An 18,258-nucleotide genomic window follows, 5' to 3' on the forward strand; every position below is an offset into this window, starting at 1 on the left:
AATATGAAAACCGACTGGTCTCAACTGAAGACCGTGCAAAGACATCAGCAGGAATCTCGGTTGGAGACAGTTGCAGGCAATCCCCAACATCGTCGTCGTCGTCATCTCGCTGATCAAACTCAAGACTCTTAACTTTACTCCTAACTTTTCTCGCGCCACCACCATCATCATCACGAGCACCATCATCATCACGAGCACCATCATCATCACGAGCACCATCATCATCGTCATCATCACGAGCACCATCTTCCTCCTCATCTTCCTCGTCGTCGTCGTTTTCATGCTTTTGTAAAAAATCCCTGATAAATTTCGCAAAGACTAAGTTGTGACTCAGCAGATCTCTGTAGGAGCCACACTCTGATATCAGGCCACCGGCGGCCATTACCACAACGACGTCGCACGACGGCAGCCAAGCGATTCCGTGCGTGACAAGCACTCGAGTCTGCAAAGTCAGAGAGAACAAATTAGAGAAAAAAATTCGGTTATTTATCGTAGAAATTGAAAGGAAACATGGAAAAATCAGTACATAATTATCAAGCTTAATGCACACACAAACACATACACAGACGAAATTAAACAAACAAGGTATTAGATATCATTTACACACAAACACACACACACAGATACACGCAAACACACACAGATACACGCAAACACACACAGATACACAAACAAACAAACAAACAAAACGACAAGCACACTTTATCTCTAAGCATTCCTCGAGGACCAATGACGTTCGTGAAAATGTGCCTTGCCACATGAGCATCCACGGCGCTGAGGGGGTCATCAAGTAGGTAGACGTCGCAGTCCTGATAGATGCTGCGCGCCATACTCACTCGCTGCTTCTGACCACCGCTCAAGTTTATGCCCTTGAGTTGTTACGGATGAATGAATTGGATGAATGAATGAATGGGTTGTATTCGCGAGGAAATATCTTAATTAAATCAGTCAATCATTCTTAATCAATCATTCTCAATCAATTAACCAATCAACTAATCAATCAATCAGTCAGTTGTATATGTGATGAAATGTGATGAATCCTAACCCTAACCAATCAACTAATCAATCAATCAGTCGGTTGGTCGTTCGGTCAGTCAGTCAACCATTTAACCAGCCAGCCAGCCGGCCGGCCAGCCTGCCAGCCAGCCAGCCAATCAACCACCTAACTCTTTCTCCAATTTCCGTCATATCTCCTCCAGGCAGGATCTCGAGATCTTGTCTTAGTGCACATGCTTCGATAACTTTGTTATATCTCTCCTCGTCAAACTCTTTTCCGAAGAGTATGTTGGCCTTCAATGTTGCATTCTCAATCCATGCTTGCTGGGATACGTAACCAATGCGCCCCTTTTATTGTAGTGGGTTGGGAGGATTTTGATTGATTGGTTGGTTGGTTGGTTGATTGGTTGAAAGGTTGATAGGTTGATTGGTTGGTTGAAAGGTTGATAGGTTGATTGGTTGGTTGGTTGATTGGTTGGTTGGTTGATTGGTTGGTTGGTTATATGGTTGGTTGGTTGATTGGTTGGTTGGATGGTTGGTTGATTGGTTGTTCATTTAGTTGGTTGGTATTTTTTTTTAAAGTTCGTCATTATTAACATCCCACACACGTAAATATTTTTAATAATAATTGATCACTAATGGCTTTCATATTAATTTGTCCTGGCCATAGCAGATATTATCTTTGTATTTTTATCATAATCGCATTCATCATCACAATCATCATCACAGTCATCATCGCCATCATCATCGTCATCCCAATCATCATCACTACAATCATCATCGTCATCATCATCATCATCACCACAATCATCGTCATCATCACCTTGACAGTAACCAGACCCCCTTTTTTCTCCATATCACCCAGCATGGCTGATAGCAAGGACGACTTGCCTGAAAAAAAATTTACTTACTACTACTACTACTACTACTACTACTACTACTACTACTACTACTACTACTACTGATACTACTACTACTACAGCTACTACTACTACTACTACTACAACTACTACTACGACTTCTAAACTCACCAATCCCAACTTGGCCTACAATGGCAGTCAGCGATTTTTTCTTCACCTTCAGGTTAATACTGAATTTGATTTTTAAAAAAAATCGGTGAAATAATAAATTAATAATAAAATAATAATAATAAATTAATAATAATAAATTAATAATAATAAATTAACAATAATAAAATAATATTAATAATAATGGGGTGTCTGCCTGCTAACTTGTTAAGAATGTTAACATCGTCTTCAGTGTCTCCCCAGGCAAACGTCCCATCCTCAATCATTACGCTGTCTGAGTTGTAACGTGTGGAAATAATTATGCGGATATTATTAATATAATAATATTATTATTATTGTTATTATTATTGTTATTACATTTGAAATATCTACTTTAGGTCTCTTTAAAGCATTTAATCTTTCGCTAATAAATATTATCTGAGATGATTATTTTTGCAATAACCTTTATAAACTCTGCTATTGCGACAGAAATGTGGAATGAATCAATTTTAAAGGTAATTAACTCTGGTCGTACTCTCTCTCTCTCTCTCTCTCTCTCTCTCTCTCTCTCTCTCTCTCTCTCTCTCGATTCGAATGATGAGCTTCTTAGATTAATACTCTATTTATTGCATTTGACATTTTTACTTTATTTCCTTATTTTATTCTATTTCTACTGCCATTTTCATTGTTTTTTTATTGCTGAATAAAAGATTGTTTCCATTTATTATTATTATTATATTATTATTATTATCATCATCACCTTTATCATCATCCTTATCTTCCTCCAATTCGATGACGTTGTTCGGATTGACATCGGCACATTGGAGGAATTTCTCAATCCGACGAAGTGACACGAAACCCTGACGATGATGATGACGATGATGATGATGATGATGACGATGATGACGATGATGATGATGACAATGGTGGTGATGGTGTTGATGATGATGATGATGATGATGGTGGTGATAATGATGATGATGATGAAAACGACGATGATAAATATATAGCGATAATTAATCATAGAGACGAACGACTATGTTGAGATGACGGTGATGATGGAGACAACGACGATGATGCAACAGCTGCTGCTGCTACTACTACTACTGCTACTACCGCTGCTGTTGTTATTAATAACAATAAAAACAACAATAAAGGTTAAAGGTTATAGGTTACAAAAATAACAATAACCGACCATAACGATGTAGGACATCATCGTTGGGAACATAAACATGGGCTCTTTGAGAATGTTGAAAAGAGACAGGGCCGTGAAAGCCTTGTTGGCGTCCAACATACCACCGGTCAAAACGTAAGTGACAAAGATAACTAACATGACCTTTGTGTTTATATGTGCACGTGTGTGTGTGTGTGAGAGAGAGAAAGAGATAAATAGATAGAAAGAGAGAGAGAAAGAAAGAAAGAGAGAGAGAGAAAGAAAGAAAGAGAGAGAGAGAAAGAAAGAGAGAGAGAGAAAGATTATGACAGAACAGATCAAATGCTAAATTCAAACACACACATAAAAATAATACAGTAAAAATGCAGATGTAACAGCCAACAGCAAAAAAGAATTTGAACGAGGTAAAACTATACAACACCCCCTCCCTCCCACTCCATCTCACCAGAGCCGGGGCACAGGACCACGAGAATATGGAGACAGCCACGTAGTAATAATACTTCTTCAAAGTTTTCAACTCCAAATTTCGGATCACATTCACTTTCTCCTGGAATGATAGCTCCCAGGCGTATAACTTTATGACCTGGTGTAGTGCATATGTGTGTATGCATTTGTGATTTGTTTGATTGCAATCAACGTACATGCACGTACACACACATACACACATACACACACACACAAACACACACACACTGACAAACTCAACAACCGAAGTCTAAAAAAGCGAAGCAAAAAGTCACAAAGAAATAAAACGAACTTTAATGCCATTAAGAATCTCGTTCATGAGCTTGATCCTCTCATCTTTGATGCCCATCTGAGTCACCTTTTATAACATCAATCGCCAATAACCATAACAACTACAACAACAATAACAACAACAACAACAACACCATCGCATGAACAACAACAACAAGGCCATCTCAAAACCCTCCAAACAAACAACAACAAAACCCACCTCTACAGATCCTTGTTTACTTGTCACCCACCAGTTAATCGGTACAAAGAGTACCAAAATACCGATACCGACAAATACCGAGACTCCTAAAATGCCGTAGAGTAGGTAGAGACATAGACAAATCTGAAGCGGGGATGACCACAGCGCATACGAATATTCGATCGAATCTTGCAAACGTTGCGAATCGACCGATATTAAGTTAGTAATTTCGCCCACGGTTGTGCGCTTACGTGATTGGCTGCTCATCGTCAGTGCCTGGATTCGATTGGTTGGTAAATAGGCTAGTAGATGAATAGTAAATTAGATGAATTAATTGATTAGATGAAACCAATTTATCAATCAGTCAGCTAACCAGCCAGCCAACCAACCAACCAATCAACCAACAAACCAACCAACCAACCAACCAACCAAACAACCAACCAGCCATTCCAACAACGAGCAAACCTTCTTATAGACCAGAGCTATGATACATCCCTTCATCCTCATTCCGGCATTCATGCCAATGTGGAAAACCTGCTGCAGTAGAAGGCTGTCTAGAATGGTCATCACGAAGAACAGGACTGCCAACAGATAACCTTTCCACACGTGCGTGCCGCTTTCTATGAAGGTCATCAACGAACTGCCAAGGTCAATATCATTGTTATTATTATTATTATCATCATCATTATAATCATCATCATCATTATTATTTTAATGCATCTGCTTAATGTAACAGACCTTATCAAAGTCTAAATATAATACAAGAAAGAAAAAAACAAAAATAAATTTAGCCTGTAATTATTTATACATTACAAACACACAAACAGATTGAGAGAAAACGGTCAGACAGACGAAAAACAGACAAACAAACAAACAGCCAGCCAGACAAACAAACAAACAAACAAACGAATGAACGAACAAACGAACAAACAAACAAACGAACCAACCAACCTGAGCAATAATGGGCCAGCGAGAACCAAAAAATTACAACACAACTCAAAGAAATGCGACTGCAGTATCCTAAAGCCAAATACCTTCACGACGACTTTAAACAACGATGGCTTTTTTAGCTTGTTGCCTTTACCATCGGCAATGGCTACTCTAGGTATTTCGTCGAAGTTTGTGTGTTGTTGTTGCTGTTGTTGCTGTGATGGCGACGATGACGAAGATGATGGCGGCGCTATTAATGGTGATGATGATCGTTGTCGAGATGGTGATAGTAATGATGTCGATTCGTCGGCTTCGTGGGAAGGTAGTTGATGTCGGTGCTTCAGTAACGTTCTTCTGTTTCGTCTGTGTTTGTTTGGTGGAATTTTTTTAAAAATAAAAAACCGGTGAATTGTGATAAATGTGTCAAAAAAAGAGAGAAACACCCATACAAATCTAAAAATACAATGCAATACAACACAATACAATACAACACAATACAATACAACACAATACCATACAATACAATACAATACAATACAACACAACACAATACAATACAACACAATACAATACAACCCAATACAACACAATACCATGCAATACAATACAATACAAACAACACAGTACACCACACAATACAACACGTACCACATCTTAACAAACAAACAAACAAACAACAAAAGACCTGCCACACTCTAAAACTTCCTCCATCCAAACTCGTTCGAATCTTTCAGCATTACGCTTCGTCAGATCTCGCGCATTCAAATCCCAGATATCTGATTCAGTTAACGTCTTCTTGTAGCCCAAATACACCAGGCTGAAATAAATTTGGAGAAAAAAGAACGAAAATGTAAAAATAATTGAAGTTTTCATATGTGTATGTATGTCTATATGTACGTGTGTGTGTATGTATGTGTGCGTATGTATGTGTGTTTGTGTGTGTGTGTATTTGTGTGTGTGTGTTTGTGGATGTGTGTGTTTGTGGGTGTGTGTGTGTGTGTGTACGTGTGATAAGCAAGGATATCTTCGCAACAGTAAGAAAAGAATGAAGAAAATTTTTCAAGAAATAAACTTTGTCTTTAGGATGATGTAACATTGTGTAGTTAAGACGTATTTGAGAGGTACTAATGTATTGCTGTGTACTATGAATGTTCTGTAATGTGCTAGATGAATGTGTAATAGATGAATGAATTGATAGATGAATAGATGAATGATTGAATAAATGAATGAACGAATGAATAAATGAATGGGTATTGGCGTCAACCTACTTGGTTATCCAAGCGAAGGATATCCGAGATAAGAATGATGATTTGATTTCAGGGCATTGCCTCTGTTGAAATTTCAAAGTTTTGTTGGATGGTCGTTGTTATCGTCGTCATCTTCTAATTCATCCTCCTCATCATCATTAGTATTATATATATATGGCACAATGGTTAAATGTGCCTGGTCTTGTTGCTGCAGTGACTGGGTTCGAATACAAAGAGATCCCAGCCTATCATATGCTGAGACCTCTGAAGCAGGTGGAAAAGAGAGAGAAACCTTTAACCTTTTATTGTTACCGTCATCACTTTCGTCGTCATCGTGCCAAACAAACAAACAATTAAACAAACAAACAATTAAACAAACAAACAATTAAACAAACAAACAATTAAACAAACAAACAAACGAAACATCAAAAAATACAAATAACTTTTTCCTCCAAGATATTCAGACGAAAGATAGCATCGTAATGCTTCTTGTCGGCGAAGCAGAATATGACCAAGAGAATGAACTCAAGTGCATAGTACACGCCAAACGTTATTATTTTAAATAGAGGCCACATTTCTAATGCTGCATTCTGACAAAATTTAATTTAATTATCTCATTAATTCATCTCAGACACACACGCACACACACACACACACACACACGCGCACGCACACAAAACACACACGAGACACACACGCACACATACGCACATCTTACTTCATAACTCATGGCTCTAGAAATGATTGACAACACACTAAAGAGGCCAGATACAGTGCAGAAGAAATAAAACAAGAAATGAACCCCAGAGGTTATTAACAATTTTTCACTTTCTTCAACAAGTAGTAACAATGATATAACCTAACAATAATGAGTATGTGTGTGTGTGCGTGCGTGTTTGTGTGTGTGTGTGTGTTTGTGTGTGTGTGTGTGCAATAAAAAAATATAATATCTTAAAGAATGAAAGTTATACAAAACAATACAAAACAATACAAGGTAATACAAATTAAAAACCAACGAAAGTTAATGCTTGAACTGCCGGTGAAACAACATTAACAGGCTTTATAGTGACAACTGAATCACCATCATTTCTCATGTACATCGCTATGTTATGTATTAGTACAGAGATAGATGTTAAGAACAACATCATCGTCAATGTCTGAGCGTTCAAAAGGTTTTATTAATTCCATGAAATTATTTTACAACACATAAAAATAGCTAATAATTATTTAGTAGAAGTCAGTTGAAATAATTTTTTTAAATTTATAAATGAATAAAATAATTATAACAATACAAAGAGAATTCATCAAAAAGTAAACTTACTAGTTTAGTGATGTCCAATTTAGACATTTGTCTGTTGTTTAATAATTCCTGATGTAATTTTATGCGTTTTAAGTAACAAAGATAATAAAATGGTGAAACTAATAGAAGAAAGAAGCATGGCAGCCATATCAGGATGCTGTCCTGAAAACAGTCTGTAAGATCAGGATGGTTAGTCTCGACTGTTAGAGAAAAATTCTGTGAAGAAAAAAATTATTTTTCATCATAGCATCAGCTGTCAATTAGTGTTGAAAAATTTTTAATTAAATTAAATAATTATCAAAGTAAAACAAGAATAAAATAAAACTTGGATAAAGTTATAAATAAATATAAGTGAAATTCAATTTCAACATGAATGACATGACTGCAAATCAAATAAGTAAGGGGCCATTCGAATATTACGTAACGCTCCGGGGGGGGGGAGGGGGGGTCTAAGATTTTGTTACGGAGTGTTACGGGGGGAGGGGGGTTCAAAAATTGTTACATAACACAGAAAAAAATGATGTTTTTTATATTTTTCATTATTAATAAATTTAATTTTTCATTCTAAAACACAAATATTAGTGTAGTTTTTATAGAATCTATGTTAATAAATGGTTAATGATCATATTTTTTTAAATTTGTGGTTTTCATCCATGAAACTTAGCAGTTATGAACATTCTGATAAAAAAACACGACGAATACAATGCATTTTCGTGACCGCATGGTACATACAGAAAAAAAAAAAAAAAAAAATTCTGCTTCTACTCTAAATTCAATTGTTTTTTATTACCGAAAAATTAAAAATATTTTTTGTTACGTAGCAGGGGGGGGGGGTAAGTCGTTTGTTACGGAAGTGTTACGAAGGGGGGGGAGGGGGTCAAAAGTCGTTTTTTCGTGTTACGTAATACTCGAACGGCCCCTAAGCAAGAAAAAAAAACCTCTAACCCAAAATGGCCCTCCACAAAATTCACTGAACTTCATTTTGCTTGAAACACTGCAAACTTGAATTCAAGATGGCAATCAGTTAATAGATCTAAGTACTAACTACACTAACAAGATGTCAGTTAGGCATGAAAAAAACTTTGTTAGTGTCAGAGTCAGACTGACTAATGAATTATTATTAAAATTCTAAAATCTAAATTAATAAAACTAACAAAATTAATTTTAAAATAATCTTAAAAATAACAGTATATTAAAATAAAATAAACGCTTTTAAATTTGCAGAAAACTTAAATTCGTCAAATAAAATATCCAATCGTAAACGGACATTTAAAAATTTAAAATTTTCAAATTAACATGCCACTTAAAACTTAAAGAGACAAGTAACCATGTAAACAAGTCTACTTTTAAAGTGTTTAAAAGTTAATTTGTGTTAGTAAATTTAATGCTATTCTTGTTACTCTATGGTATATTCAATCATTCATAGTATACAGGCAATTATATTTGATTAAAAATTTGAAATAATATATTTTGAATGAAAATTTTCTTTAATATTCAATTTTTGCTACCGAAAATTAACAAAATAAACTTAAATATTTATTTTTGAATTTAAATATGAGCTAAAACAACTGATTTTGTAACATTTTCCATTTAAAAGTGTTATTTAATGATAAATATTTTGCTAACACTTTCTAATTGCGTCATACACTAGCATCTCTTATATGAGCTATATAATTATATAGAAAATATAGTTGCGTAACACTGTCGCAACCTTTATTAACAGTATCTTATGATTATGACGTCATTTAATTTAAAGTAAGTATGACAGTCAGTCGGTTAGTCAAATGATGTTTTACTTTGTGAGATCACTAATGGTTGCTGCAATTGTTCATTGAAATCGTGAAAAAAAAGCTATGAACTCTTGAAAACTGAATCATGAAGGTTTCATACTTAATTTAGTTATAAATTCGTGTAAAAATAAATTTACCATTATTTTTATTAATTTTATTCAACTATGTGGTTATTGTTTATTTTAAATTACTTTAAAAACACTTTTACAGTTTGCCATTCCAATTATTATTTGAAATCATGATTAAATCGAGCTAAAGATTATAAGCAATTACGCCATTACATAAAATGTAAAAATAGTCGAGTTGGTCAAACAAATAGAAAATTCACAGAAATTTCTTTATTATTGCATACAATCAACAGAATCTCCCGGTTCATTTATAGCTCTTTTCAATATTCAACCAACGTTACTCCTCATCGTAGCATCAGGTAGCAGAAAATTTTGAAAATGAAAAATAAGTATTAATAGTAACAGGTTGGTTTCGTTAACAAACAAAATCACAGAAATAACACCATTATAATAATTAATTTAATTTCAAAACACAAGATGTTTTTTTTAGTAAAAAAGGTTATGGAATATTTTGACGAATGCACATATGTAAGCAGTAGCATGACATCAATTTCAAGTTTGTCACAAAAATATAGCTGGTGGATGGATAGCGTCATGAAAACTGGTTGAGAGCTGAAATAAAAGTTTATTTTTATTATTAATTTTATTATTATTATTGAAATTATTATTGAAATCATTGTTTATGTTATTTTCATTTTCAATCATTTGTTTGCCAGTTTTGGAAAAAATATTTCAGTTTCTCTAACCTTATGTGCATATTCTGTAGAAAAAGTCAACAAACTCCTTTTTGCTTATCTTGCCATCCTTGTCATTATCCATGACTTTAATAAAATTCTACAAATGCACATAAATAATTCGTAATTCATAATTCAAAAATGCACTTCACATAATTCATAATTCACGAATGTACTTCACATAATTCATAATTCAATTTACGAAATCCATAAAGAAATTAATGTATAAAAAGTTCAACTCGGATTCACTGGAATAATTAATAGAGAATCTTTCTTCCAAAACTAACCCTACTCTCCTGCTCAAGTTCGGCGAAACTTTTAGGAACTTTCGGATTCTCTTCCATCATTCTTAGAAGGTTCATCATCTCCAGCTGGTCTACAGAGCCACTGCCATCCATGTCCACACAGTCGAAGATATTGGCTAACTCTTTTTTAAGATCGGCTTCAGATGCACTCATTTTGAGCTTTTGTCGGCAAGCTAAAGAACTGGAAAATAAATAATTAGCAATTTTTTATTATACCCTATTGAAATATATAATATATATATATATATATATATATATATTTATATATATATATATATATATTGAAATGAAATAATATACCCTATATTTTTGATTTATGAATATTTTATTTATCATAATATATACTGTAATATAGATTTGGCAGAGTCCAGTACCTGCCTTTTGCGAAAATACGAGAATGTCTTATCATAAAAAATATAACAGAGTCGGGCCCAGGAGACGATAAAGTTTTATAAATCGGCGCTTCCTTAATAAATTTTAATTGAACTTTTATTTTAAACGTTTGTAAGTTTAATTTGAAAATTAACTTAGCCTTCTATAACCTACTCGCACAAGATAAAATTCAGTAAAAATTATGTAGTTTGAGAAGCAAATCCGAAGGTAAAGAGATTTCTATGCAGAGAGGCTAATGAAAACTCTGCTTGAAACGAATCTCGGCAAACTAAAATAATGAAAGTAACAAAGGTAATAACTACTAAATGAATCAATCAAACTGGGAAACAAAGAAGTGACATTACCTGGAATACTACTCGAATCGATTCACGGATAACTTCGCTATCACTCTAGTCTTCTTACGAACTTTTACAACACGGATATATATGTAATTATTATGCAGATGAGGTTGAAACATGATTGCATATACATACACACATACAAACATACATACATACATACACACACACATACAAACATATATATATATATATATATATATATTTATATATGTACATGCATACATACCTACATACATATATACCTATATACATACACATATACACGCATACTTACATACACAAAATATACAACAATCTATATAATATCCACAATAACCAAATCAAGTTACCCTTCTCAGCTCACATTTAAAATATTATAATAAAATGATTTGAATATAGCTTCATGTATCTAAACATTCTACCTAAATACATCTAGACACTGCATATTTGAATAATTAAATTATATATGAAGCACATATACGTGCCATATATTTTGATATATGTGTTATAATTACTAATTATAAGCCTCTATAGTCTATATAAACCAATTCTTATAGTATGTTTTGTGCGAATAGTAATACCAACGCAGGCTCCGTGCTATGTGAAGATTTTGATATTGACTCAGTGCATTAGTGTTGTAATAATTGCAGAGCTAGCAAGCACGGTATTATTAACTTTGAGTGTATGAATGTGTGTGTGTGTCTGTGAATTCGTGTGTGTGTGTGTGTCTCTGTGTGCGTGGTGTGTGTATTTGTATGTACATACCTACGTACACTAACGGACAAATTCGAATGTATAGTCAAATGTACAAATGAAGAGTGAAAAGTTTAGTTGATTTCAGACACATACATGCATAAACACGCACACACGCACACACACACACACACACACACACACACACACACATTCATACACACATACATTCATACACACATTCATACACATACATACAGATGGTTATACAGCCAACCAGACAGACAAACATATTGAAAATTAGATACACTCACTAGTAAAAGGTACTCGAAAAATTGTACTTTCAACCTGCTTATCTATCTTTATGTAAATATTTTTCTCCTGCCTTATAGTATATATATATATATATATATATATATATATATATATAAAGAGAAAGAAAAAGAGAGAGAGAGAGAGAGATAAAGGGAGAAAAGAGAAAGGAAAAATTTAAATTATATGATTCATTTTGTTTATGCAGATTAAAAAAGTTAGTTCATCCACTTATTGATGGTGTGTGATTTGTGCTGTCTTTCACACACAGACACACACCACACACACACGCACACACAAACACACACACAGAAACACATATACATTTGCATACATGGATTTACACACATTTATACAAACCTCCATACACATACATACCCACGCAACGAACTGTTCACAATGAGTGTGCGGCTGTGTTGTTCATCTGGTATCATTTTTCCCTATTTCAAAAATTCACATTAGTGTTTTGAGTACTTCTGTGCAATTTTTTGGCTTTGAATTGTTTTTCATTTCATGAATGTTTTTTGATAATTTTTAATAAATTTCATAAATAATAGAATTAAAATTAAATTAATTCGCATTATTCGTGCATTGTCACTCTTGTTCAGGTGACCAACTGCCCACAGCAATCTATCTGTACGAACTCTAAAATAGATTGGATTGGCTTCCTATTAGTTTCTTAATTTCAATGACCGAATACAATTTCGTTCGTTTCGTTTCGTTTTGGGTTTTGCTGATTATACTTAATAAGGAACAATATTCTAAATAAATAATTTTTTTTTATATAATTAAATATTAGCTCTCTGTGTTTAAAGTATTTGCATTGTTATGCTACACTTCTAAAAAATTATTTCGTTACGTTATGTTTCGTTTCGTCTCGTTACATGCGCATCGAATATGAATACACAAATTTCCTAATACCTTTTCCGTAGATTTAATAACAATCACCATGTCAAGTGAAGAAAACTGATACCATCTTTAAAATTAGAAACACTATCTTATCACTCACTCGCTCAGTGATATCGTATCATATATCATCATGATTAATCAGGCACTTATCATCTCGGAGTGTATCACGAATGCGGATATCTTAAGCCATTGATTAACGGATATGTGCTTGCATATACACAACACATGTTTGTAGTATTTAAGTGAGGGGGTAAAAAAGAGGGCCCTTCAGGGCTGCAGGCCCCCACAAAAATTTTTTTGAAAAATTAGATTTTGAAATTTAAACCATAAGTCAATTCGTAGTTGTCTGCCTACCAAGCAAATTAAATAACTGAGTTCATTTTTTGGGTTTGGAGCCTCTTATTCTGATAGTATAATTTAATTCCTTAAGTTCATTAGTTCGTCTATTCATTCATTTATTTATATATTTGTTCATTCATTCATTCATTCATTCATTCATTCATTCATTCATTCATTCGTTCATTCAATTTTTCGTTCGTTCATTCATTCATTCAATCGTTCGTTCATTCATTCATTCGTTCATTCAATCTTTCGTTCGTTCATTCATTCAATCGTTCGTTCATTCATTCATTCATTCATTATGAAATTTCGGAACGACGATGTGAAGGTCTTTACAACACAACACGGAATAAAACGAAACGTTTCCATCAACGATAAATTTATTGATGAGCAGCAAGAACTACGACGAAGCTAAATAACAATTCATCAATTTGGGATAGATAGTTACAATTTTAAAGATTGCATTAATATTTCAGTCACTCAGTTTTCTGGTTGGCTGGTTTAGAAAAATGCGCCAGGGACCTGCGTAAGTTGGGTGGAAAAAAAATCATGTGTTAGTCATTTTAAATTTAAACTCTCACATCATTATTACATAAATTTAAAATGGGTGTTGGTAGATACATTGTTTATATATGTTTAATCTAAATAATGTTTAATAAAAAATTAAAAGTCTAGTAACAATTGTAATAGGCTATATTTAAAACTTAATTCGAAATTTAACATCTGGTTAAAAACGCAACTAAAATTAATGCAATTTTACATGCTTTTTAAAGCATGGAGTCAAAAAAAAGACATTCAAATAAATCTTTAAATATTTTTAACGCATAACAACAAAAATTATCGTCTATATTATTAAAAAATTAACTTTTATAAAATTATCGATGAAGAATTGAAATAAAGGCGTGTACCAGTTAGAGCAGGGAGTAGTTTACGAGAGCAACTTTATGAAGAAATCGAGGAACTCCTGCTTGCTGATCTTCTGATCGTTGTTTTTGTCACACTCCTTTATGAATTCCTAGATGGGGTGGTGATGTAATTGCATAAATTATGTTAATGTACACACGTACGTATTGTAATTACCCGCATACATTATGTTAATGTACTTACGTACGTATTGTAATTACCCGCATACATTATGTTAATGTAGAAGTTAATGTTAATGCTGCGTATTAGATAATTGCACATTCTAGCAACCACACAATAAACACTGATCCGCATGCATTTGAATCCGGGGCCCGCGACACAAAACCATGAACTAAGAACCATCCCACAAACCTGAACATCATTTTGCAGTTCAGCTAAGGACTTCTTCTTCTTGCATTGACCGCAGTTGTTGAACTCTTTCAAAACACTGAGGATCTCCTTACTGTCCAGATGACCGCTCTTGTCTTCGTCGATCTGGTCGAAGCATTCGGACAGGGCTTTCTTCAATTCAGCTTGCGACATTTTGATTGATATCTGCTGCTAGTACTGCTGTTGGTTGGTTGGTTAGTTGGTTGGATGGTTGGTTGGTTGGATGGTTGGATGGATGGTTGGTTAGTTGGATGGTTGGTTGGCTGGTTGGTTGGTTAGTTGGCTGGTCGGTTGGTTGGTAGGCTGGTTGGATGGTTGGTTGGTTGGTTGGTTGGTCGGTTGGTTAGATGGTTAGTTGGATGGATGTCTTGTTGTTTAAAATAAATAATCTCAGCTAAACTTTTTTATTGTAATTACAATGCTTATTTGAGGTTATAGCTTGAAATTTAGCTTAAATTAACATCATGCGATGTGATTTAATGCATTGCCTGGCTACGGCTTTTGCATTCAAAAGCTTCCTCTCAAAGCTGTCACCCTCGAATACAATATAATTATGAACGCTTGGCTTGCTCTGTGCGCGTTGTTATAAGCAGGTACGTAGTAAGCAGGTACGTTGTAGCCAGGACAACAGCGACGACACAGGTAACTATTTATTTGCACCTGGATTAGGCAAAGTGATTAATTGAATGTGATTAGTTAGGATGAAGGAAGAAAGTGAAATGATGTCAAGTTTTGGTAAAATTAACGTACGACAGGCGTGTGAGTTTGCTTGTGTTTGTTTGTTTGTCTAAGTTTGCATGTTTGTTTCGTGCTTGTTTGCGTTTGTTCATAAATGTTTGTTCATTTGTTTATGCCTGTTAGTTAGTTAGTTTGTTTGTTTGTATGATTATATTTGTGTGTGTTTGTTTGTTTGTTTATATAGGTGTGTGAATGCCAGTTTGTTGAAGATCATCCATTAAAGAGAGAAAGAGAGAGAGAGAGTGAGAGAGAGATAGAAAGAAAGGGAAAGAGAGAGAGAAAAAAGAACTAGAGAGACGAATTTTATAAATAGTAGCATGTCACGTAAACAAGTTCATTAGTCATGCTTGATTTATCTCGAGTAGTCATGACGACAACGATGACGTCAACAACATCAACAACAACCACGACAACAACAACAGCAACAAATTGATAACAACAACAATGATAACATTAACAACAACATCAGCAACAGCAACAACAATATCGACAACATCATCAGCAACTTCAATGAAAAATATCATCACGGGTACGAACAAGCGAGCTTGCCGTAGCATTTCAACGTAATGATAGTAATAAATAATAATTGAGAGATTGATTGAAGAGTTGATGAGTGTGAGTGAGTGGATAAATAGATGAATGACTGAATGAACGAACGAATGAATGAACAAACGAACGAATGAACGAAGGAACGATCGAACGAATGAATGAACGAACGAACGAATGATCAACTAACAATTAAACTAGTCAATAAACTATAGAACTATAACAGCGTATCCTGCGTCATGAAATTTCATCATAAACACTCCCTGCCACACACACACACACTTACACACATACATCCACACATACATGTATACACACACACACATACACATGCATACACACACATACACATACATACATACGCATAAACACAGAATTGCCAAATAACAATGTTAACGAAAGACAAGAGGAGCAACGGGGCAAAAAACTTTCCATCGATTTTTTAATGGAAAGGTTGAAAAGACCGGAAAATCGTCATCGTCATTGTTGGAGCCTTAATAATAATAATAATAATAATAATAATAATAATAAGAAGAAGAAGAAGAAGAAGAAGAAGAAGAAGAAGAAGAATTTCTCCATGACCGTGTTGTACCAAGTTAACTATATAGCATTTTTCATGTTGCCATTTGTTTATATATATACTGATTTGTATACTGATTTGTATATATTTTTGAGAATTTTGAAACAATATTATTGCGAATTAAAGTTCAGTAACTGCTCTGAAAAACGCATGTGCGTGTCCGTCTGTGGTGTGTGCGTGCGTGTGGAGTGTGCGTGTGTGTGCGTGCTTGTATACAAATTCGATACAAATGTTTGTATGTATAAAAATACTCATCGATATTAAATTTGCATTGGCATTGTTTAGTGCTTGTTTCTAATTGAAACTGGAATGCACTTTCCGCCTGTTATTTCAAATATACATACATACATACAAACAAACATACATACATACATACACACATACATACACATATACATACATACACATATACATACATACATACATACAGACATACAGACATACATACATACATACATACAAACAAAATTCCTACATACTACCAGTGATGAGCTGAACAAATAAAACAGGTATTAAGGTTAGAACAGGTAAAAAAAAGTCATGTGATCATGTTATATTTAGATAGAAATTAGAAAGAGAGAGAGAGAGAAAAAGAGAGAAAGAGAGAGAAAGAGAGTCAGAAAGAGAGAAACAAAGAAAGAATAAAAAAGGAGAAACGAAACACCGAGAAAGTATGTATTTTTATTTCGTTTTTTATTTATTAATAGATACATGTATTCATCGAGTTTAAAATTTTTTTATTCATTCATTCGTTCATTCATTCGTTCGTTCGTTTGTTCATTCATTCATTTATTCATTCGTGTTCACTAGAGCGTGTTTTTTTTTCTGCCACCATCATTGCAACACAAATAAAGAAATATTTATTAAAAGCAGTAAAAAAATCTCTTCATTTCAACATTATATAAGTATTTATGTGTGTGTGTGTGTGTGTGTGTGTGAGAGAGAGAGAGAGAGAGAGAGAAAGTGTGTATGTTTGTGTTTATGTATGTGTGTGTGTTTAATTTAATACATAGCTATACATACATACGTGCATGTATGTATGTATATATAGGCTATGTATCTATTGTTCGTCCAGGTTTATAGATAAGTGTGCCTGCGTGTATGTTTGTTTGTTTGTTTGTGTGTGTGTGTTTGTTTGTGTGTGTGTGGTTCTTTGTGTGTGTGTGTGGTTCTTTGTGTGTGTATGTGGTTCTTTGTGTGTGTGGTCCTTTGTGTGTGTGTGTGTGTGTGTGTGTGTGTGTGTCTGTGTGGTTCTTTGTGTGTGTGGTTCTTTGTGTGTGTGGTTCTTTGTGTGTGTGTGTGTGTGGTTCTTTGTGTGTGTGTGTGTGTGTTTGTTTGTGTGCTTTTGATATTTACAGGCAAACAATCATCTTATTGTTGGGACTGATACGTAGGTGAGTTTGAAAAATTTAATCTCATGTCTCGTTCCCATCGAACGTTCATTCATTCATTCATTCATTCGTTCGTACGTTCGTACGTTCGTTCGTTCGTTCGTTCGTTCATTCGTTCGTTCGTTCATTCATTCAAATAATGAATTTATTTTCTCATAACTCGTTCATTTATTATTCATTCTTTCTGCTGAAAATTCCTTCAATCATTCATCCGTTCTAATGTAAAGGTTTTCTCTTCAAACAATCGCTCGAAATTATA

General features: G+C 34.1%; 1 protein-coding gene across 1 annotated transcript in view; it reads right to left on the reverse strand.

Moving 5' to 3' along the window:
• Positions 1-4,744, reverse strand: part of HELRODRAFT_157076 (hypothetical protein) — a gene marked incomplete at both ends in the record, with an annotated part of 11,376 nt that extends 6,632 nt beyond the window's left edge. Inside the window, 13 exons of the mRNA XM_009019988.1 lie at positions 238-442; positions 702-869; positions 1,168-1,344; positions 1,820-1,887; positions 2,028-2,086; position 2,477; positions 2,764-2,863; positions 3,199-3,279; positions 3,335-3,339; positions 3,613-3,760; positions 3,935-4,000; positions 4,133-4,387; positions 4,577-4,744. Of these exons, the coding sequence (XP_009018236.1) occupies positions 238-442; positions 702-869; positions 1,168-1,344; positions 1,820-1,887; positions 2,028-2,086; position 2,477; positions 2,764-2,863; positions 3,199-3,279; positions 3,335-3,339; positions 3,613-3,760; positions 3,935-4,000; positions 4,133-4,387; positions 4,577-4,744 (1,501 nt within the window). The remainder of the gene's footprint in view (positions 1-237; positions 443-701; positions 870-1,167; positions 1,345-1,819; positions 1,888-2,027; positions 2,087-2,476; positions 2,478-2,763; positions 2,864-3,198; positions 3,280-3,334; positions 3,340-3,612; positions 3,761-3,934; positions 4,001-4,132; positions 4,388-4,576) is intronic.
• Between the last annotated feature and the right edge of the window lie 13,514 nt (positions 4,745-18,258).

The sequence above is a fragment of the Helobdella robusta genome (assembly GCF_000326865.2).
Source record: "Helobdella robusta unplaced genomic scaffold HELROscaffold_26, whole genome shotgun sequence".
NCBI lineage: Eukaryota > Metazoa > Annelida > Clitellata > Rhynchobdellida > Glossiphoniidae > Helobdella > Helobdella robusta.